Source organism: Leptopilina heterotoma, unplaced genomic scaffold (assembly GCF_015476425.1).
Source record: "Leptopilina heterotoma isolate Lh14 unplaced genomic scaffold, ASM1547642v1 Lhet_114, whole genome shotgun sequence".
NCBI classification, from domain to species: Eukaryota; Metazoa; Arthropoda; class Insecta; order Hymenoptera; family Figitidae; genus Leptopilina; species Leptopilina heterotoma.
In genome coordinates, this window is record NW_025110833.1 from 7083024 (window position 1) to 7110463 (window position 27440).

Here is a 27440-nt window from a genome sequence, read left to right on the forward strand (position 1 = left end):
GGCCCTGCGCGCCTGTGCGTCGCTCAATAAATATTGAGTTCAAAAAAAATAAACATTTATTAAAAAAAATCCAAACAGCTTTATTTTTTTTATTTATTTTTTTTTTTATTTTATTTTTTTTCTTTTAATGAGTTATTTATCAAAACTTAATGAGTGTTTTTCATACATAACGTCAACAATATAGCGCAGACTTTATGTAAACGCAAAACAATTCGAAATGAGAGAGAGAGAGCGCTCACGTCGACATAAATTTATCGTAAATAAATAAATCTATTTATCCAAAGGTTGGTACACGTACGCACGCGCGATACCGTATCACTGCGATAGTTTAAACATTAGACCGCATTGAATAAAATATCAACGCAAACCCTGCGTCGGGATGCACTTCCTTTACTCACACATGCAACGACAGGATGTGTACACTTTGAAACAATAATTAACTCGCTTTATAATTTAATGTGATTGAAGCTTATCATCACATGGCTGCATTACATGCGAGAAATTATTTTAATCATAGTGCCAATCCTCAAATAAAATTTTATTTTCTCGTTTCCTACTATTTTTTCCCCTCTTTTTTTCAATTTCTTTATTTTTAATCTTCTTTTCATAAATAATATAAATAAAGCGAATATTCAATTTTTCTAAAATAGGTACATTATGATTTTCAAAAATTACCCTAATGTCACTATTTTAGGAAATTAATTTTTAATTTATTGCAAAGGAAAGAAAATAAAAAGGGTGAGTGTACCAATTACTGCGAAATTCGAGCCAAGTTGACCTTTGAATAGAAAGAAAGGAAGATTTTTGTTTCGAAGAATTTGAACTTATTAAACTACACCCAGAGGAAAATTTTATTTAAAACAAAAATATAATTATTTTCAGTTAAACTTAAATAATTAAGTAAATATTTGTTTCAGAGCCAAGTGGGTTATTTATTTGTTTCAAATAAAAATTTTATTCGAAATAAATAAAACTTTTATTTGAAACCAAATAAAATTTAATTTAAACCAAATAAAATTCATTCGAAACAAATTAAAAGTGTAGCAGACTTCGCACTCGAGAATTAATTGAAAAAAAACTAGCTTTTGAACTAAAAAAAAGTAGTAAAAAGTATCTATCGTAAAATTAAACTTGACCACCAAAAAAACTCGTCTTAGAAACTTTACTTTATTTATAAAAATAATTTAATTCATAAAATTTTTTAAATAATTCATTTTATTTGACAAAATTTATGCAAATTCTACTTTAAATAATTGAATTCCTGAAAAATTTCTATTATTCACGAAAAGAATTGAATACTTAAGAAGATTTTTACAAAAATTTTATAAATAATTGAAATCTGTTTGGAAATTTTATAAAAATAGTAAATATTGAAAATCATTGAATATTGAGGACAATTTTTGAAAATCATTGAATTTCGAAAAAGAGTTTTATTATTCATAAAGATAATTGAAACTTTGACGAAAATTTTTTAAAACTTTTGAACATAATTGAATTTTTGTGAAGAATTACATTACTTTTAAAAATAATTGAATTCTTGAGTCGAATTTTATTAAAATTTCTTTTGTGAAATTTTATTCAAATCGTAGACATTGAAAATAATTGGATTTTTACAAATTTTTTAAATTAATTAAATTTCTACGAAGAATTTTATTAAAATTATTTTGAAAATAATTTAATTCTTTGAAGAAATTTATTAAAAAATGAATTAAAAATAATATTTAAATTCTAATAAATAAATTTTAGCAAAGGTGTTTAAAATAATTGAATTTCTTTGATGAATTTTAATAAATTTTTTAAGAATAATTACAATTTTTCTATGAATTCGATTAAAATTGAATGTCTGTGTGGCGTTTTATTAAATTTTTTTGAAAATAGTTGAATTCCTAAAAACCATTTTATTATTTATGAAAATAATTGAATTCTTGCGAACGATTTTATTTAGAATTTTTAAAAATAATTGAAATTCCAAGAAAAAATTTATTACTTTTAAAAATAATTGAATTTTGAAAAGAATTTTATTGAAATGCCTTAAAATAATTCGAAAAATTTTATTAAAATATTTAAAAATAATTGAATTCCTGTGAAATATTCTAATATTTTTGTAAATAATTGAATTCTTTCAAAGAGTTTTAAAAAAACATTTTTTTAAATAATTGATTTTTTCGAGGACTAAATTAAATTTTGAAGAATAATTATATTTTCTGAACACTACCTGTAAAATTTTATTAAAAATAATTGAAATCCTACAATGAATTTTATTATTTATGTAAATAATTAAATAGTTGCAAAGAATTTCCTTAAAATTTCGAAAATAATTGAATTCCCGAGAAGAATTTTATTGCTTATGAAAATAATTGAATTATTTCGAAAAATTTTATTTTAATATTTATAAAAAGAATTGAATTTCTGTGAAAAATTGTTATTTTTGAAAATAATTGAATTCTAGTGAAAATTCTAATATTTTTGTAAATAATTGAATTCTTCCAAAGAATTTTAAAAAAAACCTTTTTTTAAATAATTGATTTTTTTCTTAAAATCGAAATAAAATTTTTAATAATAATTACATTTTTTGAGCAATTCCTGTAAAATTGTATTAAAAATAATTGAAATCCTTCAATGAATTTTATTAAAAATTTCAAAAATAATTGAATTCTTGCGAAAAATTTTATTAAAATATTTTTAAAAAATTGAATTTCTGTGAAAAATTGTTATATTTGAAAATAATTGAATTCTTCATAAGAATTTTATAAACATTGTTTTAAATAATTAATTTTTTCGAAATATAAAAAATATCAAAATTTTATTTTAAATAATTGAATTCTTCTGGAAAACTTTATTTGTGAAAATAATGAAAAAAAATTTTACTATAATTAAAATTAACTACTTTAATTAAAAGTTATATTGAAAATAGTAAATTCACTGTTAATGAAATTAATAGGAATAAATGTAATCTGTAAATAATAAGAATTGACAAAAATCGGTAGAAATTTCCAACAGTTTAAGTTCTACTATAAAAGTATAGTAAAAATTGCATTTTTCTCTTTTTACGTGTAAAAAAGAAACAAAATTTCGCTCCCGACTTTTTTTGCGATAAACTAAAAAAAAAATTATTTGCTTCAAATAATCGATTACGTGACTATTTATAAAATAAATATTTACTTGAACCAAATAATTTTGATTTGAAGCAAATAAACTGCACGTTGGCCAATAATTTCTGCATATTTGAATCAAATACCATTTAATTAGCTCAAATATTAATTACAAAATAATAATTATTTGACAGCAATAATTATTTGAACAAATAATATTAATAATAATAAAAATATTAAAAATAATAATAAAAATAATATCAATAATAAAACTAATAGTAATAATTAATAATTAACAGTAATTTACAATAAATAAATGAATAATGATAATATTGATAATTTTTTCGACTAAAATAAGAATTTCAATAGTTAACAAAAATGGTTAATTTATTATTAATTTTATAAATTAAAAAAAGTACCATCCACATCGAAAATAATAAAATATTGATTAATAATTATTTGCAGAAAACAAAAGTATTCATTGGTAAAGAATTATATTTCGTAATTTGAAAGAAATAAAATTTTCTTACTCAACATTTTGCATATTAATAAAAAAAAAAACAGATTTTTTTAATTAAAGTAATTTAGATATCCATGAAAAAAGCATTTTTATGCAAATATGTCGTTATGAAAAAAATTTTATTTCATTCACTACTGTTTATGGTACGTTAAACAAATGAGAAGTTAATCTTTAAATCTACTTCACTCAAATTGTATAAGGAAACTGATTAACAGTATTGTAATTTATATTAAAATCTGATAATAATTTTAACAATCTCATCGCATGCAAAAAGTATTAGATTATTTTTCTAAGAAAACAAAAAATACAGTAATTACTGTCAGTACATATTGCAAGGAACTTTAATTTCTATCCATTATAAAATTTGCCTCCTTTTTTTTCCACATAAAAAGAAGTGAAACACTCGCAAGAAAATAAATTCCATCATATTTTTTTCCATACGAAAAAAAAATGATATTAAATATTCAATTTTACCTTCGACCTTTTTTTTTAATTATTTAAATAATAATAATCTTTTGACATTTACATATGTATATAAATGCCATTGATATTTTTGAATATTTAAATATCTTGAAAAAAAAGCGTTTAAAAATTGTAGAAAACTGAAAATTGAAGATTATTTTAAAACCGAGAGAAACACGTCAATTATTCACTGTATGCATAAATTACCTAAATAAATAATTTAAATCTCATAAATTTTTTCCCAGTATGAAAAATCTTTAATTCCATTTGAGAGAAAGAGAGAAGCAATTCTCTCTCTCTCTCTCTCTAGTTTTCTTAACTCTGTTTATGGAACAGTTTCCTAAATATGGAAAAGGAAGGAAAAAAAGAGAGGAAAAAAGGAAACGCCAAGGAATAATTAATGTCACGATCTGTACTCTGAAAACTCAAACGTGTTTTTGCAGTCAGCTTGGGGCGCGTTTGTATGACAATTAACACGTGTGGTTGAAGTCCAAGCACCGCAGCATCTCTGTTTGCTCTCTCCACGTGACGTCACGCTTCGATCCACACACAGCTCCGAGGATTTTATCCTCCTTTTTTCCCTCCCTCCCCTTTCTTTTTTCTTTTGCCAATTTTTATCATCGGATAAAAACTCCCGATAATCTTTTTCACGTGCAAATCTCTCATCGCAATAAAAAAAAAGGCAAAAAAAAAAAAAAGAAAAAAAAACTTGGTAGAATTTTTAACCATTGTCATCTCATTCGCGTCGACTTAAACCATCACTCGGGCAAGCGATTTAATTCATTTTTTAAAATAAACAAAATATTCCTTTAAATAATACTTTATACTTTTTCATTTAAGCCGATTTTCAAAAAGCAGAATTTAAGAGTTTATTTCTTTAATAAATAATGATAATAATAATTTAATTAAAGGCTGATAGTAATAATATTATTATTTTCTTTGCCTCCTTTTCCTCTCAGGATAATAATAATATATATTTGCGCGATGAATTTTGAGAATGAATAAATAAATGAAATAAATAAAGAAATGTATTTATTTTATTACATATTTTGATAATTATTAATATAATAATAATCCTTATATCGGCTTTAAAGCGCAAAAAAGTCGCTTGACTTGATTCAAAGTACAAAAGAAGTTGAAAAGTCGTTTATTTAGAGTTGTCACAACAAATTTTATTTTCTAACTTTTTTTCTCAATTCCAGAAAAATTTTTATCTTTTTCTCTTAATCTAATAACTTCAAAATTGTGGATTTTTTAAAAATTCAATTGTATGCATATAATTTGATATTTTTTAATTTTCTTCTTCAAAAATTAAAAAAAAATAAAATATAAAAAATTATTAAAATAAATAATAAAAAATTTTTATTATAAAAAAAAAATAAAAATTCAATTATTTTTAAAAATTACAACTGTAATTCTTCTAAAATTCAATTATTTTCCTGCAATTGTTAACTAATTTTATTAAAAAGTTTAATCGTTCAATCACTTTTAAAAAAGAATGTTTAAAGATTATTACTAAATATTTAAATATTATTATTATGAAATATTATCAATTGAAATTTTTAAAACATTTTAATTTTGAAACCTTCTGACATTTAATAAAATATTTCTAAACATTACTACTTTTACTTCTTTAAAATTCAATAAATTTTCCAGAATTTTTAACTAAAATAATTCTTTCCAGAAATAATTAACAAACAATTTTAATAATTTCGAGAAAGTTTTTCGAGAATTATTTTATAGTAGGGTAACTGTACCAATTGTCGAGGGTTTTAGGCAACATGTGACTTTGACATTTTTTTTCTCGGAAGTAAATGCACTTTAAAATTTGATTTTTGTATATTTGGACGAAGGATCTAATAATGTTTAATATTCATATTTATTTTTTTAATATAAACTAAATTGTTAAGCAAAAAATATATTTAAAAGTCAATCGAGCAAAAGCACCATTTGTCGATGGTCTTGTGCTAATTTCTCGAGGGTCTGTTCCAATTGTCGAGGGTATGACATTTTTAAACATATAACCCAATATAACCTAACAATTAACCTGTACAGATATTAGAAAATCGAGTAGATATTTATTTTTTCGATAAAAATATTATAGAACATTACCAGAAAACAAATATATTTATTTAACTATAATTGAATAATTTATAATATCGATATAAAACATTTTTATAGTAGATGATACAGGACAGAAAATTATTTAACTGTTTTTTAAACTTTTATAAATATGAGTTAATTAAATTTAATCAATTTTGTTAATCAGACATTAATTGAAAAAATAAATTAATTTAAGTCACATTAAATTTGTAAACGAATAAAATAAACTTTTATTACGAACTGTAAATATAATGGTTAATTATAATTAAACTATAGTAAAAAATTTTTTAGTTTTAAATTATGCATTTTTTTTATTAATTTTTTTCCGTCTTCCTCGTTTTTTTGGTTGATTATTTTCTGTTGGTTGTAAATTTTTGGAGGATTTTTTTTTCTTTTTCTGTGTACCTATAAATGTTTGGCATTTATGTTTGACGTTTAGTAAATAAACACTTAACCATCGATAAATGGTGCATCAGCGAAAAAAGTGACTACACCAATTTTCGAGTCATTACCTCGAAAAATGGAACTGTCAAAAAAAAGGAACCAAATACCGATGATTTGCTTTTAAAAAATATTAAATATTTTTTTTTAACAAAAAAACATGCATACAAAATTAATTTAGTTCGTGTACAAAATTATAATAATAATTTTGTACACAAAAAGTCATTATAAATACGTTTAATTTGCATTTCTAAAAATCTCTTTTAATCAACCTGAAGTATTAAGAAAACGGAGATTCGTGTAAATTTCACAGCAGTGAATTATAATATTAATTAAATAATTATTTTAGCAGAATCGCTACGAAATTTGTATATATAAATATACAGTTGAAAATACAAAGATTATTTAGAAATTTTTTTTGTTCTTAAATATTATATATTATACTATTTATCTAAAAAAGAAAATTATTATCCTCGACAATTGGAGCACCCTCGGCAATTGGTGCAGTTACCCTATAAAAGAAAGTTCACTTAAAATTTGTCTAAAATTCAACAATTTTTAATTCAATTTTACGAAACTTTAATTATTAGAAAAAATTTTAAATTGAATATTTATTGGAAAATTCAATTTAATTGAATTTAAATTTTTCAAAAACTAAGTTCTTTGAAGAATTTTTAATTCCGAGTCAAAGACTCGAGGGTTACTGTAACTTCTTCAAAATTATTTTCACTAATTCATTTCAATTATTATTTTCCAGAATTTTTAACAAAAATTCTTTTTTAAATAAATAAAAAATAATTATATTTAATAATTTTTGAAAATGTTTTTAGAGAATTTTCAAATCCATTTGTTGACAATTCAATTTTACACAAAATTTCGTTTATTCGGAAATTCTTCAATTAATTATATATTAGAAAATAAAAACATAAAATAATTTTTAAAAAAAAATTTAGTTAAACTTTTTCAAAAAAAATAATTCTCCAGAATTGTTAATTAAAAGTATGAAAAATTCAGATTTTTAAAGATTTTAATTTGAAACCTTTTCAAAATTAAATTATTTCTTAAAAATTTACACTGTATTGCTTTTAATCTTTATTATCCAAAATTTTAACTGAAATCAATTTTTTAATAAATATTTATTAGAAAATTCCACGAGAATTCAATTATTTATTTATTTCTTTCTTTATTTTAAAGAATTTTTAAATATAAAAATAAATAATTTATTGAATAATTGAATGTTTCTCAAAATTGAATTCTCATAAAGAATTTTATCAATAAATTTTTAAATCTTTTAATTCTTTCGACGAATTTTAATAAAATTTTTAAAAATAATTACATTTTTTCTAGTAATTCGATTAAAAATTAAAATTGAATTGAAAATAATTGAAATTCTGCGATGAGTTTTATTATTTATGAAAATAATTGAATTTCTAAAAAGAATTTTATTATTTACGAAAATAATTGAATCTCTGTTAAAAATTGTATAGTTTATGAAAATAATTGAATTATTACGACGAAATTTATAACAAATTTGTAAATAATTGAATTCTTTGTAAATAATTGAATTCCTGGGATATTTTTATTATTTATGAAAATAATTAAACATTTTAGTAGAATTTTATCAAAAATTATTTTAAATAATTCAATTATTTTGAAAAAGTTTTGAAAATAATTGAAATTTTGCCAAGAAATTAATTAAATTTTTTGAAAATAATTGAATCTCGAAGAAGAATTTTATTAAATTTTTTCAAAATAATTGAATTTTGAAGGAGAATTTTATTAAATTTTTTCAAAATAATTGAATTTTGGAGAAGAATTTTATTACTTATAAAGATAATTGAAATTTTCACGAGAATATTTGTAAACTTTTGAACATAATTGAATTTTTACAATCATATTAAAATAATTTTTATTTAAATCGAGTAAATATTTACTTGAATCAAATATAATATGTATTCAAATGAAATAAATTATATTGCGAATTATTCATTTTATAATTCCAGTAAAATGAAAAGAATATTATTTATTACATTAATATTTACTTAATCAAGTGAATAATTATTTGTATCAAATAAATATCAAATAATTTTTATTTAAATCAATTTAATTGCATTTGTTTAAATTTACATTTATTAAATATTATATTTGTTTCAAATACCGAAATTATTGGATAAATTTCAATTTATTTGATTGAAATAAAAATTATTTGATTCAAGTAAATATTTATTTGATAGTATGCAAATAATTCGGTTATTTAAAGCAAATTAATTTTTATTAAATTTTTTTTTTTTATTTATTTATTTTAGTGAGTTATTGATAGAACATTGAAAATTGTACCAAAGAATATATTTACAAATTTTCACTAACAAATTAATGAAATTGTCAGTACAGGAAAAAAATATATAATACTTCAACTTTAACTATTTGTAAAGTATTAATAAATATTTCTCACATAAAAATATGATACTCGTGAAAGATTTTTTTTTCAACTTCCTGATGAAGAGTGCAAAATAAATTTTTTTAATTGGGAAAATTTAATTTTAAGAAATTTTAGTGGAAATACATATACTACATATATATATTCCTGCGGAAAAATATGATTGACTCGGGTAAATTTTTTTTTTTTTTTTTTTTTGAATCACGTCACACACATGGATGGATTAATTTAGTTGGACATGCCTAAAAGCTTTTCCCGTTTTTTGGACTCCCTTCCGCCCCTACTTTCTCCCCCCTCCCCTTTAAAATTCTGTAATTTTCTTCTCTCTCTTTCTCTCTCAAGCCAATTCAGGTTTTCTCTCACTTTCTCGCGCAGACGCTAATTTAGACGAATTTCATTAGAACAAACGAACTTTGCTAATCCGTGGTAATCTGATTAGAAATTTGCCGGCGCAACGTAGCGCGTGAAACTCTCTCTCTCTCTCACTCTCTCATTTTCTCTCTCACTCTCTCGTCGCTGTTGACTGAAATCCCCGTGCCTATACTTTGGCCTATCCTTGCCGGCAAATATTTGCTAGAATTAGCCTGCAGACGACTTCGTAAATCCAAAGCTAAAGGGCCGCTTTCCATGAGAATGCGCCTCGACAGATTCTCTCTTGACAAATTTGAGTTACTCATATATACACACACACACATATTCCAGTGTTGCTATATCAATTAAGAAACTCTCGCATTAATTATTATCATCCTTTTAGATTAATATTCACTGTCCAACAATTTTCTCAACGACTCATCTCTCAATACTTTTTTTCAAATTTTTTTTTTTAAATTAATATTCAATTTTTTAATTTTCTGCTTGTAAAGTTAAATTTTTACTTTAAATTTTCTTTGAAAGTAACATTTAAGATAATATTTAAAAGTAATATTTAAAAGTAATATTTAAAAGTAATATTTAAAAGTAATATTTAAAAGTAATATTTAAAGTAATATTTAAAGTAATATTTAAAATTAATATTAAAAGAAATACTTAAAAGTAATATTTAAACTTAAAGTAATATTTAAAAGTAATATTTAAAAATAATATTTTAAAAAAATATTTAAATTAATGCTTTCTTGTAATTAAAAGAAAGAAGAAAAAACTGTTTTGCTAAATGTTTATAAGTTGTCAGCCGCACATAAATCGAAGAATCGTGCGTGAAGAAAACTCATAAATAATGTAATTGTCGGCTCGACGAGATGAGAACTCTTTAAGTTTTCCACAGTAAAAACAAAAAGTGTCCTCGGGCGTTGTCTCCACCGCGAAAACTTTAACTATTTTTCCAGGAGAGATCCATGCTTGAAACAAGTCATCCAAAGTTCTCCTCTCAAATAAAACTTTTACCCAACGACAAAATTCCCAACCCTTATATTCGCTTCAACTTGTGCATTGCTCCAAATAAATATTTTTCCCGAAACTAAATCATCTCACTTTTCAACTTTTCCATCTCCCTTTAAAATATAAACAAGTAAATAACATTTAATAATCAACTCCCTTGGATTTTCTTTTTTTACTCTCTTCATACAAAAACCGAGCTGTCCAAAAAAACCCTCGTAAATTTTATTTATTTTTTTCACACAGAACGAATGAACGAAAAAATGAAAAAAAGAAAAAAAGAAAAAAAGAAAAAAAGAAAAAAAGAAAGAAAGAAAGAAAAAAAGAAAAAAAGAAAGAAAGAAAGAAAGAAATAAATAAAGAAAGAAAGAAAGAAAGAGAGAGAAAGACAGAAAGAAAAAGAGAAAAAAAGTAAAAAAAAGAAAGAATAGAAGAAGGAAAGAGAGAAAGAAAGTAAAAAAGAAAGAATAAAAGAAGGAAAGAGAGAAAGAAATATAAAATAAATATATAATAAAAAGAAATATATAAAATAAATCAATATATAAAGAAATTGCAATCTAGATTAATAAAGTTATAAACCTGGAAAAGAAATATCCAATAGAAATAAAAAAAAAAAACTACGAGAGCAGATAACGATAGAAACTTATTAAAGGAAATGTAATCTCGAGACTATACGAAAAATAAAGAAGGACGTAAAATTTGAAAAATGATAAGAGAGCCAAAAGAAAGTGGAACGGAAGAAATAAAAAATAATAGCGAAGATAAAAGTAAAAAACGATAATTTACATTTAAACACTAATAACATATTAGGAGAAACAGAGAGAGAAAGAATAATACAATTTGGAATATCTTAAAATATTTTTTAATGACAGAATATTAAAAATAATGCCCCGGAAAAAATCCATGTCTTTTAAATAAATTTTAACGATTGTAATTATAATTCCATATTTATGTCCCGATTATGTAAAAATACATAATACTATTCTATGCATAGAATAGTTGCCACGCTTTTTCTCTTTTCAAATTCCCTGACTTTTCCAGGTTCTCCAGATGAAAAAAACGAAATTTCTCCAGAAAATTATTCGAAAATATCAATAACTTCATTTTTAAATAAATATTCAATCATTATTATTTTTTCATCTAGAAATTTAAATTTTCTAAAAATTTAAAATTCAATAACTTAAAAATATTATTATAAAACATGAAGATAGCGATTAGTCCGAGTCGAAGACTCGGAGACATTCCTCAATTAAATATATTAGAAATTAAAAACTAAATAATTAAAAAAAAATTCCATTAAACTATTTGAAAAAAATTAATTCTACAGAATTCTTAATTAAAAGTATGAAAAGTTCAAATTTACAAAGATTTTAATTTTAAAACCTTTTGAAAATTCCATTATTTCTAAAAATCCAAGCTACAATGATTTCAATATTCAACTTTAACCTCAAATTTTAACTGAAATTCATTTTTAAATCAATATTTATTAGAAAATTCTATGAGAATTCAATTATTTAACTACAAAAATAAATATTTTATTAAATAATTAAATGTTTCTTAAAATTAAATTTCCATAAAGAATTTTATAAACAAAATTTTTAAATAATTTAATTCTCTTGACAAATTTTAGTAAATTTTTTAAGAATAATTTCATTTTTCGAGAAATTTGATGAAAATTGTAAATAATTGAAATTTTCACAAGAATTTTGTTAAAATGTTTAAAAATAATTGAATTTTGGAGAAAAATTTTATTATTTATAAAGATAATTGAAATTTTGACAAGAATTTTTTTTAATTTTTGAACATAATTGAATTTCTGCGAAGAATTATAATAATTTTGAAAATAATTAAATTCTTGAGACGAATTTTATTAAAATTTCTTTTTAAATAATTAAATTCTTTTGTGAAATTTTATTGAAATAGTAGACATTGAAAATAATTGAATTTTGACAAATTTTTTAAATCAATTAAATTTCTACCAAGAATTTTATGAAAATTATTGTTAAAAAAATTTTTTTCTTACAAAGAATTTCATTATTTATGAAAATAATTCAATTTTTTTGAAGAAATTTAATTGAAAATGGATTAAAAATAATACTTAAATTATAATAAATAAATTGTAGAAAAAGTATTTAAAATAATTGAATTTTTGAAAATAATTGAATTTCGGAGAGGAATTTTATTTTTTATAATTGAAATTTTCACAAGAATTTTGTTCAAATGCTTAAAAATAATTGAATATTGGAGAAAAATTTTTTTTTTATAAAGAAAATTGAAATTTTGACAAGAATTTTAAAAATTTTTTAACATAATTGAATTTCTGCAAAAAATTATAATACTTTTGAAAATAATTGAATTCTTGAGACGAATTTTATTCAAATTTCTTTTTAAATAATTCAATTCTTTTGTGAAATTTTATTGAAATAGTAGACATTGAAAATAATTGAATTTTGACAAATTTTTGAAATTAATTAAATTTCTACGAAGAATTTTATGAAAATTATTTTTAAAAAAAATTTTATTTTGACAAAGAATTTCATTATTTATGAAAATAAATCAATTTTTTGAAGAAATCTAATTGAAAATGTATTGAAAACAATACTTAAATTGTAATAAATAAATTGTAGCAAAAGTTTTTAAAATAATTGAATTTCTTTGCTGAATTTTAATAAAATTTTTAAGAATAATTACATTTTTCGAGGAATTCTATTAAAATTGTATTAAAAATTAAAAATAATTGAAAGTCTGCGATGAGCGTTATTATGTAGTTATGAAAATAATTTAATCCCTGTAAAAAATGTTATTATTTATGAAAATAATTGAATAATAATTTATGAAAATAATTTAATAGTGAACGAATTGCAATTATATTTATTATTTATACAATTCGCGACCTTTTGAAACTAAAATACTAAAGCGAGTATATAAAAATCTGAATTAAGCAAAATAACCAACTAATCAACCAGAGAAAAAACAAATAAATAGTCAAAAAAAAAAGAAGAAACAAAAAAAAATAAAGATAACTCCGCATTTTCAATTTTCGTGAATTTTTTTTTAAGCAAAAGAACAAAGTTTTGTATGCTCTCCATTTGAGGAAAAAATTGCAAATAGTAGTTATCAAAAAAGTGCAGTAAGTCCAGGCAGAATAGGAGAGAAAAAACATGGACCATAAAGTGCATATCACGAAAGTAGTGCGATGTGTGTATTATTCATTGTTTCGTGTCCTCCGAACGTTGTGCATATCGTCGAGAATATCCCTTATTGTTACGCGCGGTTACAGTTGACGTATGCATTGACGAGAAAATTGCGAGGGACCAACTAATTCCACCCCCTCGATCTTTCTAGTTCGTCATCATCGTCGTCGTTGTCTCATCCGTGGAAAAAAAAATTACCACTTCAATTTTTTTTCCCCACCCCCATCTCTCTCTCTCTATATATATACATATACCATATACATAAAATGCACATTCTACCCGCCTTTTTGATGGACATTGCATTCGATCCCTCAGAAAAAATGATTTCACATGACATCGAAATAATACACTCCCATATAATTACTTTTTTTTCGATTTTCCACCCTCTAATAAGATGAAAAAAAGTGGATAATATATAAAAAAGTAAAAAAATAAATAAGATAAAAAATAAAAGATTAATTAATAATATGACTCAGGGTGATCGATAATTTCAACTCTATTATTATTAATTAATAAAGTATAAAAAAATGTAAAAAAAAATAAAAGGAAAAAAGAGATTAAAAACATATAAATAGTAAATAAAGTACAAAAAGTAAAAAATACGATAAAAAGAATAAAAAATAAATAAATGATGAAATTATAAATTTTTAGAATTTTAGAATTTTATACATAGAATATTTTCATAATCTGACTAAAATTGATGATAAAAAATAATTTTTAAACAAATTCCCGAAGGTAACATATATAACGAGAAGAAGAAAAAAACTTTCTCATACACCTGATTGAACTTTTAATCGCGAATATGTATGTATGTACATTCCAGTGAAGTAAGTTTCAAGTATCGTAACTATTCCGACTTCTTGACAAAGTGAAACTTATACTACAAAGTTGGTAATATATATGGGCCGAATCCCAACTTAGAAATATAGCGAGAAACATTTTCACTGTCTGAAATATTTATCACGAGCAAAAAAAAAAGGCGGTTATGCAAACGCCCCTCAAGCCTCACCCAAGAGGTGGGTCAAATTACATTACAAAAAAGAAGAAGAAAAAAAAATAAAAATACTTTGTCCCTCAGTTTACAGTCCCCCTTTATTTTTCATTCCAAAAATCATTTATTCCATTTTTTCGAAAAACTTTCTTTTCTCAAAAGAAAGAAATACAACTTCTTGAAAATCTTCTTTAAATTAATTATTTTTAATAATTTTTTATTTTTTTTTAACTTATCAAATCCTTTTGTTTACAATTCAATTTTACGAAATTTCATCGATTATTCAAATATTCGGAAATTCTTCAATTAAATATATATTACAAAATATAAAACTTCAAATAAATTTAAAAAATTAAATTAAACTTTTTAAAAAAAATTAAATCTACACAATTTTCAGTTAAAAGTATGAAAAATTCAAACATTCAAAGATTATAATTTGAAACCTTTTCAAAATTCAATTATTACTAAAAATTGACACTATAATACTTTCTCCATAAATTTGAATTTGTAAAAAATAAAAATGTTTACTAATTGGCATTAGTGTCTGACTTTTTGCTTTTGAATTAGTAAATTTTACCATTAAATTAGTAGAAACGACTATTTATTAGTAAAATCTGCTAATTTAAAAAGCAAAGAGTCAGTCAATTTTTATCAAAATCAATTTTTATTAGAAAATTCTACGAGAATTCAATTATTTAAATACAAAAAATAAATAATTTATTGAAGAATTGAATGTTGTTTAAAATTCAACTCTCATAAATAATTTTATCAACAAATTTTTAAAATGGTATTTAAAATTCTTTTGACGAATTTTAATAACATTTTGAAGAATAATTTCATTTTTCGAGAAATTAGATTAAAATTGTATGAAAAATAATTGAATTTCAGTAAAAAAAAAATTTGATTGAATTGACAAAAGTTTTTTAAAATAATTGCAATTTTGCCAAAAATTTTATTAACATTTTAGAAACATTTTTGAAAATATTAATTGAATTTTGGAGAAAAATTTTATTATTTATAAAGATAAATGAAATTTTAAAGAGAATTTTTTTAAACTTTTAACCGAAATTGAATTTCTGCGAAGAATTTTATTTCTTTTGAAAATAATGGAATTCTTTCAAGAAATTTAATTAAAAATGTGAAATTGACAATAAAACTTAAATTCTAATAAACAAATTATTGGAAGGCTTTTTAAAATAATTGAATTTCTTTGATGAATTTTAATAAAACCTTTTCAAATTTCAATTATTTATAAAAATACAGGCTTTTAATATTCAATTATTTTCTACAATTTTAACTAAAATTCAATTTTTAAATAAATTTTTATTAAAAAATTCTACGAGAATTTAATTATTTAAATAGAAAAATAAATAATTTATTGAATAATTGATTAAATAATTCTCATAAAGAATTTTATTATTTATGAAAATAATTGAATTCTTTCGAAGAATTTTATTAAATGTTTTGAAAATAATTTCATTTCTGCGAAGAATTTTGTTATTTATGAATTAGGAAGATTATTTAAAAGAATTTGAATAAAATTCTTCGTTAGAAATCAATTATTTTCTTTTTTGAGAATTCAATTATTTTTAAAAATTTTGATAAAATTCTTTATAAATTTGAAAAATTATAATAAAATCGGTGATGGAATACAATTATTTTCTAGAAATACAACATTTTTTCTAGAAATACAATTATTGTCAAAAATGTTTGTAAAACTCTTCGAAACAATTCAATTATTTTCGTAAAAAAGAAAATTCTTCTAAGCAATTCAATTATTTAAGAAATTTTAATAAAATTCTTCCCAAAAATTCAATTTTTTTCAAAAATAAACATTTTCACAGGAATTCGACTATTTAAGAAAAATTTTTTTCAATTCCTTCTCAGATTTCAATTATTTTCAATTTTCCATTGAAATTTCTAGATAGAATTTAATTATTTTTAAAAAGTTTTTAAAAATTCTGAAAAATTCAATTATTTAAAAAAATTTGAATAAAATTCTCACACAAGAAATTAATTATTTTCATAAAATAATAATATTTTTCACTGGAATTTAATTATTTTTACAAATAAAATTATTCACAGGAATTCAATTATTAAAAAAATTTTTTAATAAAATTCGTTGCAAGAATTCAATTATTTTCATAAATAACAAAACTTATCGCAGAATTTCAATTATTTTTATAAAATTTTAAATAAAATGATAGAAAATTGCATTTATTCTTACAATTTTTTTTTTAAATTCGCCGAAAGAATTCAAATTGTTATTAAAAATTTTGTTAAAATTCTTCATAAAAATTCAATTTTAAAAAACATGCAATTACTCAATAAATTATTTTTTTTGTATTCAAATAATTGAATTCTCTGAAAATATTCTAATAAAAATTCCACATAAAGAATTTTATCAACAATTTTTTAAATATTAGAATTATTTCGACGAATTTTAAATTTTTTTAATAAAATTTTTAAGAATAATTAATTTTTTTAGAACCAATTCGATTAAAATTATTTGAAAATTCTGCGATGAGTTTCATTGTTTATAAAAATAATTGAATTATTGAATTGAAAATTCTTTTGAAGAATTTTATTTATTTATAAAAATAATTGAATTCTTTCGAAGAATTTTATTAAATTGAAAATAATTTAATGTCTGCGAAAAATTTTGTTATTTTGCGATTTACGAAGCCAATTGAATTTTTTCAAAAAATTTTATTAAATTTTTTGAAAATAATTTAATTTTTGCACGAAATTTTGTTATTTTCAATATAATTGAATTCTTGATAAGAATTTTGTTATAACTTTTGCAAATAATTGAATTCTTGGAGTAATTATATTAAAAATTTTTAAGAAGAATTCATTTTACAGAATTTTTTTTTAGAACTTTGAAAAATAATTCAATTATTTTCAAATAATTTTATTAAAATTGTATTGTAAAATGATTGAATTCTTCTGAGAAGAATTTTATTTAATTTTTTTAAAAATAATTGAATTTCTGGAAAGAATTTTGTTGCAACTTTTGCTACAACTTTTGTTACAATTTAATTTTTAAATTATTCTTGGAATAATTTTTTTACAATTTTTTAAGAAGAATTGATTTATTTTTGAAGACTTTTATTAAGAACTTTGAAAAATAATTAAATTATTTCAAAAAAATTTTATTAAAAATTCTATTGAAAATAATTACATTCTTGAGAAGATTTTTAACATTCTCCAAAAAAAGTTAAGTGGAGGGATAAAGCGAGAAAAGGTAAAACTCAAAATTCCCAGTATCCCTTGAGTCTTAAGTGTGCGTACTTTGGCAATATGAGAGAGAAAAAAAAGGAGCCCCGAAAAAGCGACAACTTTGCTAATATGAGATATTTTCGAGAAGGGCCTAGACGAGGCCGTTTAAAAACGAAAGACACACTCAAAGTTGGCTCATTTGAAAAGTTTTTTTCCCTGCGCAAAATTTTTCGCATACAATCCCGTATTTCCAGGAACTTCGCTTATTCTCCATTTTGCCCCCCCTCACTCTATATCTCCTCTTACTGATCCTTCTCCTCGTACAACGACTTTTCAAATTAATTTTTAAGGGTTTCATCCGCGAAGCTCTCTCGTTACCGTCGCTTAAAATCGTGGCTCGTTCATTTTCACTTTCTTCGACTTTTCTCTCTCTAACTTGACTTTTTTTTTTTTGTTTTTTTTTCTCAACTCTGATCCAACTCTGTATGAAATTTACTTTTCTCTTTCACAGCTATCCGCGCTCTATTTCTCTTTTCTGTGCCTTTCGGCGAAAGGAGGTGTTTGCCGAGGTAGCGCAATAATGCCGATGTACCTAGCAAACTTGCGAGAATGCACTTTTTATTTGTTCACAATTGTCAATATTTGTTTTCGCACTGGGCGAAATAATAATGGTATATAAGGAAGAAAAGTGTGGGTGGAAAATTTCTTTTATAATAACTCAATTGTCAACTTTCTTTTTTATTTTTCAATTCAGAATTTTCCATCATCTTATATAATATTGTCCAACGGAAAATTCCAATTCTATTTCCCAGATGAGGAGTGTTTGTTTTCCCCTTTGAGAAATTTTATTTTACCCCCTCGTTAAATTTTTTTTAATTAATTACTATATCAATTAAATTTATACTACGTAGCAAAAAAAAAAAATTAAATTGAAGTAAAATTCTCTTTAAAACGTCAATTATTTTTATAAATAATAAAATTCTTTTCCGAAATTCAATTATTTAAAAAAGAATTTAATAAAATTCTTGTCAAAATTTCAATTATCTTTATAAATAATAAAATTCTTCTCTGAAATTCAATTATTTTCAAAAGTAATAAAATTCTTCGCAGAAATTCAATTATATTCAAAAACTTTTTTAAATTTTTCCTCAAAATTTTTTAAATAATAAAATTCATCATAAAAATTTAATTGTTTTCAAAAGTTCTAATAAAATTCTTTGCAAAATTCAATTATCTTCAAAAATAAGAAAATTCTTTACAGAAATTCAAATTATTTTCAAAATCTTTTTTTAAATTCTCCTCAAAATTTCAAATTTGTTTATAAATATCAAAATTCTTCTGTAAAATTCAATTACTTTTAAATATTAAACAAAAAAAATCTCTTCAAAATTTCAATTATCTTTGTGAATAATAAAATTCTTCTCTGAAATTCAATTATTTGCAAAGAATTTTAATTAAATTCTTGTCAAAGTTTCAATTATCTTTATAAATAATAAAATTCATCATAGAAATTCAATTATTTTCAAAAGTTCTGATAAAATTCTTTGCAAAATTCAATTATATTTTCACAAATTTAAAAAAAATTTCTTCTTATGATTTCAATTATTTTTAAATATTAATAAAAATATTTGCAATAATTCAATTATTTTCAAAACGTTTAATAAAATTCGACGCAGAAATTCAATTATCTGCCAAAATTAATAAAATTATTCACAGGAATTCAATTATTTTTTTAAATTAATAAAATTCTTTACAAGAATTCAATTATTTTTAAAAAAAACTTTAAAATTCTTGGCAGTAATTTTTTTTTTATAAATTAATAAAATTCTTCAAAGGAATTGAATTAATTTCGAAAAAAAAATTGGACTCTTCGCATGACATCAATTATTTTCGAAAATTCATTAAATTTATCGTAAGAATTCAATTATTTTCCATTATTACTAAAATTTTTCTCAAGAAATTCAATTATTTTGAAAAATTTTGATTAAATTAATGATAAGAAATTGAATTATTTTTAATAAAAAATTTTAATTAAATTTCATTGAAAAAATTTAATTACTTTCAAAAATTTCAAATCAATTCTCTACATTTCAATTATTTTTATAATCAACAAAATTTTCTTCGCGGAAGTTTAATTATTTTAAGGAATTTTAATTAAATTCTTCGCAAAAATTTAATTGAATTTTTGACAAGAAATAAATTTTTGTCAATTATTAATAAAAATCTTTGCAAGAATTCAATTATTTTCATAACTTTTAATAAAATTTTCCGCAGAAATTCAATTATTTGCCCAAAATTAATATAATTCATCCTAGAAATTCAATGTTTTTCAAAAGTAATAAAATTCTTCACAGAAATTCAATTATTTTCAAAATTTTTTTAAAATTCTCCTTAAAATTTCAATTATTTTTGTAAATATCAACATTCTTCTACAAAATTCAATTACTTACTAATGTTTTATAAATTTCTTCCCAATAATTCAATTATTTGCATAAAAAATAATTAAAAAATTTTCATAAACAATAATGAAAAAATTTTTTTATTTATAAAATCTTATAATATAAAATAATGATTTTATCACTCGGTTATTTTTAATTATTATAAAACATGAAGACATCGATTGCTCCGAGTCGAAGACTCGGAGTGATCGATTTCTTCATATTTTATAACAATTTTTTATAAGTTGTTTAATTTCAAAAAGTTTTGAATTTGAATCTTTTGAAGAATTTTAATTCCTATGGAAAAATAATAATTAAATATTTATTTAAAAAAGAAGTTATTGATGTTTTCGAAAAATTTGAAAGAAATTTGTAAATAAATGTAACAGAACATTTTTTTGACTCAAACTTTTTACTTTAAATTTAGAAAAATTTTTTAAAATTTTATTCGCATTTTACTAAAACAAATCTCGAAAAAGTCGATTATAGTCGCATTTTTTCAGAAAAAAGTCGAAAAAGTCGCACAATCCGAGCCCTGTAAAATACAGTAAATAAGAAAGTAATTTCGAAAAAATACAATCGTTCAAGAAAAAGAAACTAAAAAAGATTTACAGCGCAATTGTCTATCTAAAAATACCTCGATTTTATTACTTTCTTCCTCATTTTTCAAAAGATAATAATGTTTTTCATTATCATAACTCATTTTTTTTTCTTCTCAAAAATGATAACATTATTATTTTTAGATCTTCTTCTTCTTTTTTTTTTTTTGTTGAATCGATTCGAGAAAACCTTCAAACTTAAAACTGCAAATATCACTCTTTAGAATCAGACTAGTTTGGAAACTTTATTTTTCCTCACGTGAGTTCAACTTTTGAATTGCTATGTTATTGCGAAGTAATTTCACAGTACATATTTGTATACCACATTCAGTAGAAAGTTTCTCTGCGAATGTGTTGTGCGAAAACTTTGCGGGATAACAAAAATAGTTTCGTCTGCTGAAAAAAGTAGCAAATCTCCTTTATCAAATAAAGTGCCTCGCAATCTTTAATATTCCAGTTGGTCCAAAAAAAAAAGAAAGAAAAAAAAAACAAGAAAAAAGAGGAACTCTTTTTACGACTCTTCTGTAGATTATACAAAAAACGATTGCACAACTTTTTTTTACACAAAAAAAACCCATAGAAGTTTAAATTACTTTACGAGTAATTTTTTCTTCAAAAAAAAAATGAAAGTTTAATTTAAGTTTAATTCTTTTCTCTCTCTCTCTAGCTTTATTTATTTATAAAGAATTTTAATTAAATTTTTCTTGTTCATTTTCCAGAATGTGAACTGGGAAAAATTTTGAAATGGAGAATAAAAATTAAAATCGAACTATATCAACATGGAAAGAAATATAAAGTAACTTTTACAATTTACAAAAATAAAATTCAAACTGCTTGCAATTTTTGCACATTTCTGTGGCAATTTTTTTTTGGTAATACTTATATATACTCAATTGTATAGTAAAAGTTACTATACTCCTTATTTTTCTTCAATCCCCAAAAAGAAATAATTCAACGAAAAATTGGTAAAAACTCTCGTTAAACATTACAAAAGCAAGAAAAAGATAAAAATAAACTAAACAAACTCTAATCAATAAGTCGAAAACGAAAAAATTTGCGTCTGGCAGAATGCAAAATAAAAATAAATAATTAAAAATAGAAAATAAGAATTCCAAAATTACTGAAAACCTTATTATTCTGTTTTTTTTTTTGTTTCAGGCCAAGTTGTTGGAATCGTCCCACGCTTGGCTCGGTGCCTCCACCTCCAGTATAGCAGGTGAGTTTTAAATATTTTTACAACGTCCATTCTCGAATTTCCAGTGGCTTGATTCGATTTCCGAGCTCGTAAAACAAGCGGAAATTAAAACCGAGAAATTTGACATCAGCATTTACGGAGCATTATTACCATTTTTATTATTTCATATACACATTTATTGTAGTTTCATATTATCTTTCTTTTCGCACAAAACGTATATTTTATACCTGCGCTATTTCGGAATATTTAATTTTAAATAATATTAATATTTATAAATGCGAGATTTTTACGCAAACAAAAAAAAAAATTTTTTTTTTTTAATTCTTTTACATCCGGGCAAAAAAAGGTAATTCAAATTGCATTCACTGTTGCGTCTAATTTTTTTTACATTCTTTCAAATTTCGAGGCAAATTTAATATTAAATTCAATTAAAATCTTATTGTACAAATAAAAAATGATTACTCATTTTTTCTTTGAATTTAATAAAAATTTTGATTTAATAAATACTTTTTTGGTTTTAATAAAATTGTATCAAAATAATTAGGGTGCAATTTTCTCGGTGGCGTTTGAATGCTATTTGAATAATACCTTCTTTTTTTTTTTTTTTTGGTTTTATGAATACCTAAGGTAAATGATCGCGAGATATAGGAAAAGTATAATAAATGGAGACGTCGAATCCGCTATACTTGCAACGGGCTACAACTTTATTATTCTTTGGTGCCACGATAAAAGTCAGGAATGCGTTTAACATTAACGAAGAAAACTATGCGGAGAGTTAATAGCCACCGATAACAATGCGCTCGCGATTTGTGCTTTGAACACGCCATTCAAAGAGGAAACGAAAGAAAGAGGACAAGAAAAGGCACAGCGACCTTTATAGAATGTTTCCAAGACTTTTTGATTCTTCCTATGAAACTTATAAATATTTCTCCACAATTTTTATATTTCATTTTCTAATTTTTCTTTTCTCTAAATTTCTTTTAACAAGTTAAATTCAATTAATAGTCGTCAACAAAACGATAAAATAAGTTACACAAAATTTACAGTAAAATCTCAACTTTCCAGATTGCAAAACAAAATTTATCAAGGTTCTTAATACGAAAAATATTCGAAAATATCAATAACTTCATTTATAATAAATATTTTAGTAACATTACTCTAAAAATTTAATTAAAATTATTTTAATCAAAAATAATTCAATTTTCTATTCCATACAATTCACAAATTATTCTAATTAAAATATTTGAATTTTCTCTTTGAAAATTTAATTACAAAAATTATTCAGATTAAACTAATTAAATATTTCTAAAATTTAATTATTTTTTTCATTTCCAGGTTTTTAATACGAAAATTATTCGAAAATATCAATAACTTCATTTTTAAATAAATATTCAATCATTTTTATTTTTTCATATAGAAATTAAAATTATCAAAAATTTGAAATTCAAAAACTTATAATAATTAAAACTTGCTACTTCGTTACTGTAAATTCTTCAAAAATTATTTTCATCATTACAATTATTCACTTCTAGAATTTCCAACTAAAATTCTTCAATTTTTTTTTAAATTTTCGAAAATGTTCTTTGAGAATTTTCAAATTCTTTTGTTTACAATTTAATTTTATGAAATTTCAATTATTCTGACATTCCTCAATTAAATATATTAGAAATTAAAAACTAAATAATTAAAAAAAAAATTCCATTAAACTTTTTGAAAAAAATTAATTCTACAGAATTCTTAATTAAAAGTATGAAAAGTTTAAATTTACAAAGATTTTAATTTGAAACCTTTTGAAAATTCTATTATTTCTAAAAATCCACACTATAATGCTTTCAATATTCAATTATAATCTAAAATTTTAACTAAAATTCATTTTAAAATCAATATTTATTAGAAAATTCTACGAGAATTCAATTATTTAACTACGAAAATAAATATTTTATTAAATAATTAAATGTTTCTTAAAATTGAATTTTCATAAAAAATTTTATAAACAAAATTTTCAAATAATTTAATTCTCTTGACAAATTTTAGTAAAATTTTGAAGAATAATTTCATTTTTCGAGAACTTTGATAAAAATAGTAAATAATTGAAATTTTGCCAAGAATTTTATTTTAATTTTTAAAAATAATTGAAAGGATTTTTATTATTTATAAAGATAATTGAGATTTTGACGCTAATTTTTTTTAAACTTTTCAATATAATTGAATTTTTGCGAAGAATTACATTACTTTTGAAAATAATTGAATTCTTGAGACGAATTTTATTAAAATTTCTTTTTAAATAATTCAATATTCTTTTGTGAAATTTTTTTGAAATAGTAGACATTGACAATAATTGAATTTTGACAAATTTTTGAAAATAATTAAATTTCTACGAAGAATTTTATGAAAATTATTTTGAAAAATATTTTATTGTTGCAAAGAATTTCATTATTTATCAAACAAATTCAATTTTTTGAAGAAATTTAATTAAAAATATATTGGAATTAATACTTAAATTGTAATAAATAAATTGTAGAAATAGTATTTAAAATAATTGAATTTCGGAGAAAAATTTTATTATTTATAAAGATAATTGAAATTTTGAAGAGAATTTTTTAAAAACTTTTGTCCATAAATCATAATTGAATTTCAGCGAAGAATTATACTTTTGAAAATAATTGAATTCTTGTGACGAATTTTATTAAAATTTCTTTTTAAATAATTGAATTCTTTGGTGAATTTTTATTGAAATAGTAGACATTGTAAATAATTGAATATTGACAAATTTTTGAAATTAATAAAATTTCTACAAAGAATTTTATAAAAATTATTTTCAAAAAAATTTTATTGTTACAAAGAATTTCATTATTTATGAAAATAATTCAATTTTTTAAAGAAATTCAATTAAAAATGTATTGAAAATAATATTTAAATTGTAATAAATAAAGTGTAGCAAAAGTATTTAAAATAATTGAATTTTTGAAAATAATTGAATTTCGGAGAGGAATTTTATTTTTTTATAAAGATAATTGAAATTTTCACAAGAATTTTGTTAAAATGTTTAAAAATAATTGAATTTTGGAGAAAAAATTTTTTTTTTATAAAGATAATTGAAATTTTGACAAGAATTTTTTAATATTTTTGAACATAATTGAATTTCTGCGAAGAATTACATTACTTTTGAAAATAATTGAATTCTTGAGACGAATTTTATTAAAATTTCTTTATAAATAATTGAATTCTTTTGTAAAATTTTTTTGAAATAGTAGACATTGAAAATAATTGAATTTTGACAAATTTTTAAATTAATTAAATTTCTACGAAGAATTTTATGAAAATTATTTTGAAAAAATTCTATTGTTACAAAGAATTTCATTATTTATGAAAATAATTCAATTTTTTGAAGAAATTCAATTAAAAATGTATTGAAAATAATATTTAAATTGTAATAAATAAAGTGTAGCAAAAGTTATAAAATAATTGAATTTCTTTGCTAAATTCTAATAATAATGATTTATGAGAATAATTTGTAAATAATTTTTACTACTTCTGGAGTAAATTTTACTATTCCTTACTGTTATTTTATTATTTATTTATATTATTTTACTATTCATTACTATTAATTTACTATTTAGTACTTAATTTTCGAATTAAATTAGAAAAATAGTAAAAATTTATTTTAGCCGTTGGAATATTTCCTCCGAAAATGTAGTAAAAACTGAGAAAAATGCGCAGAAATTTTAAAATTTAAGTTTTTAAGTTACAAAATTGTGAAACTTATTTTATATTTTTCTATACAAGTACAGTTTGCAAATTAAATATAAATATCAGGAATCACTATTTTTTTTGTTAAAAATAAGCAAAAGTGAATTATTTTCCAAAACCATGTAGAAAAAAAGTAATAAAATTAATTTGCATGAAAAGAAAAAAAATAATATACAAAAGTTGATAATAACGATTAGAAATATAAATTGATAGGTCTAATTTTAATTTAAATTTAAATTGATATTTAAGAATAAAATTATTTTCAAAATACAAACAAAATAAAAGCATAAAATAAAAATTCATCATCACCGTATTTTCTAAAAACAGAAAATTCGACAAAAATTTCGAAACAAACTAAAATTAATCTTAAATTTAATAAAACCTAATTTCAAGTAAACTTAATTAAATCTAAGAGGTCAAATTTAATTTAACTAAGGTTAGATTAAATTGACTTTAAATTTAATTAAAGTACCAACTAAAAGTTAAGTTTAGAAAATAATTGGAGATTAAATTTAAATTGTGAATTAAATTTTCCCCACTGAAAATCGGAGTCAGAATAATAAAATATAAAATTAATTTTATCTCTAAGCACAATTAAAATAAATTCAAAATTAAATAATAATTGCAGGAATAATTTAACATTAAATTGCAGAAATTTATAATTAAATTACTTTTCATCAATTTGAAATTAACGGAAATATTATTTCCACTGCTGCTCTCTTTTCTTTTATATAATAAAACTTTATATTTATTGATTTTTCCACGAGTTTTACGATTTTCTAAATAAATATTATATATAGTGATTATTTGCAAATGTTTCTTAATTTATTTGTAAGAAAAATAGCAGTTAAAGTTGCTCTTTGCGTTCCAAGTTCTTTATTCGAAGAATTTAATTACTTTCTTTTTTTCCTTCTCTTTCTTTGGTTTCGTTTCGTTCTATGGTTTCAGGGAGAGAGATTATTTTTCCAAGGGAGAAGAAGTATCAATAAAGTCTGTTTTTAGGCTCGGGAAAATCATTTCTTTCTTATGAGTTAATTAAAAATCTTCGGACAATATAATACGTCTGAAAGTAATTATCAGAAAAAAAAATTCTATAAAACTTAATTATGTAATATAAAATTTATAACAAGTTATCCATTTTTGTACCAAGAGAAAAAATTTTTTTTTCCAAAAAAATTGTTTGGCAAAAAAACTTTCTTTCAATTTAAATGCAAATTTTTCTCAGTTAAAGAAAACTTATAATCAAAATTTCTCTGAATCAAAGCAATAATAATTCTTATTTGCAATTAAACTACAAACAAAGAAAAAATATAAAATTTTTTTTCGTTTGTGGTTTTTCTTTCGAACTAAATTTCTTCCCTCAGAAATAAAATTATTTACCAGTTTAATTTATTTTTTATTTATTTATTTTTTATTATTTTTATTTTTTATTTTTTTATTTATTTCTTTTACGTTTCCTGTGCTTTTTTGAAGAGAGAAAAAAAGAAAAAAAAATTGTATGTTACTTTTTAATTTTGAAAATCAAAGAATTACATGAAAGCATGGAGAGAAAGAGAGAGGAGAGAGAGAGAGAGAAAGCATTAAGTATCGAAGAAAAACCACCGTCTCTCGTGTCAGCTAATCGT

The 27440-nt window shown here is 21.3% G+C and overlaps 1 protein-coding gene across 5 annotated transcripts in view; it reads left to right on the top strand.

Moving 5' to 3' along the window:
- LOC122507295 (protein bric-a-brac 1-like) overlaps positions 1-27440 on the top strand; it is a 603721-nt gene that overhangs the window by 540293 nt on the left and 35988 nt on the right. For all 5 annotated transcript variants that reach the window (XM_043619923.1, XM_043619914.1, XM_043619947.1 and 2 more), the window contains one exon: positions 22029-22086. In XM_043619923.1, the coding sequence (XP_043475858.1) occupies positions 22029-22086 (58 nt within the window). The remainder of the gene's footprint in view (positions 1-22028; positions 22087-27440) is intronic.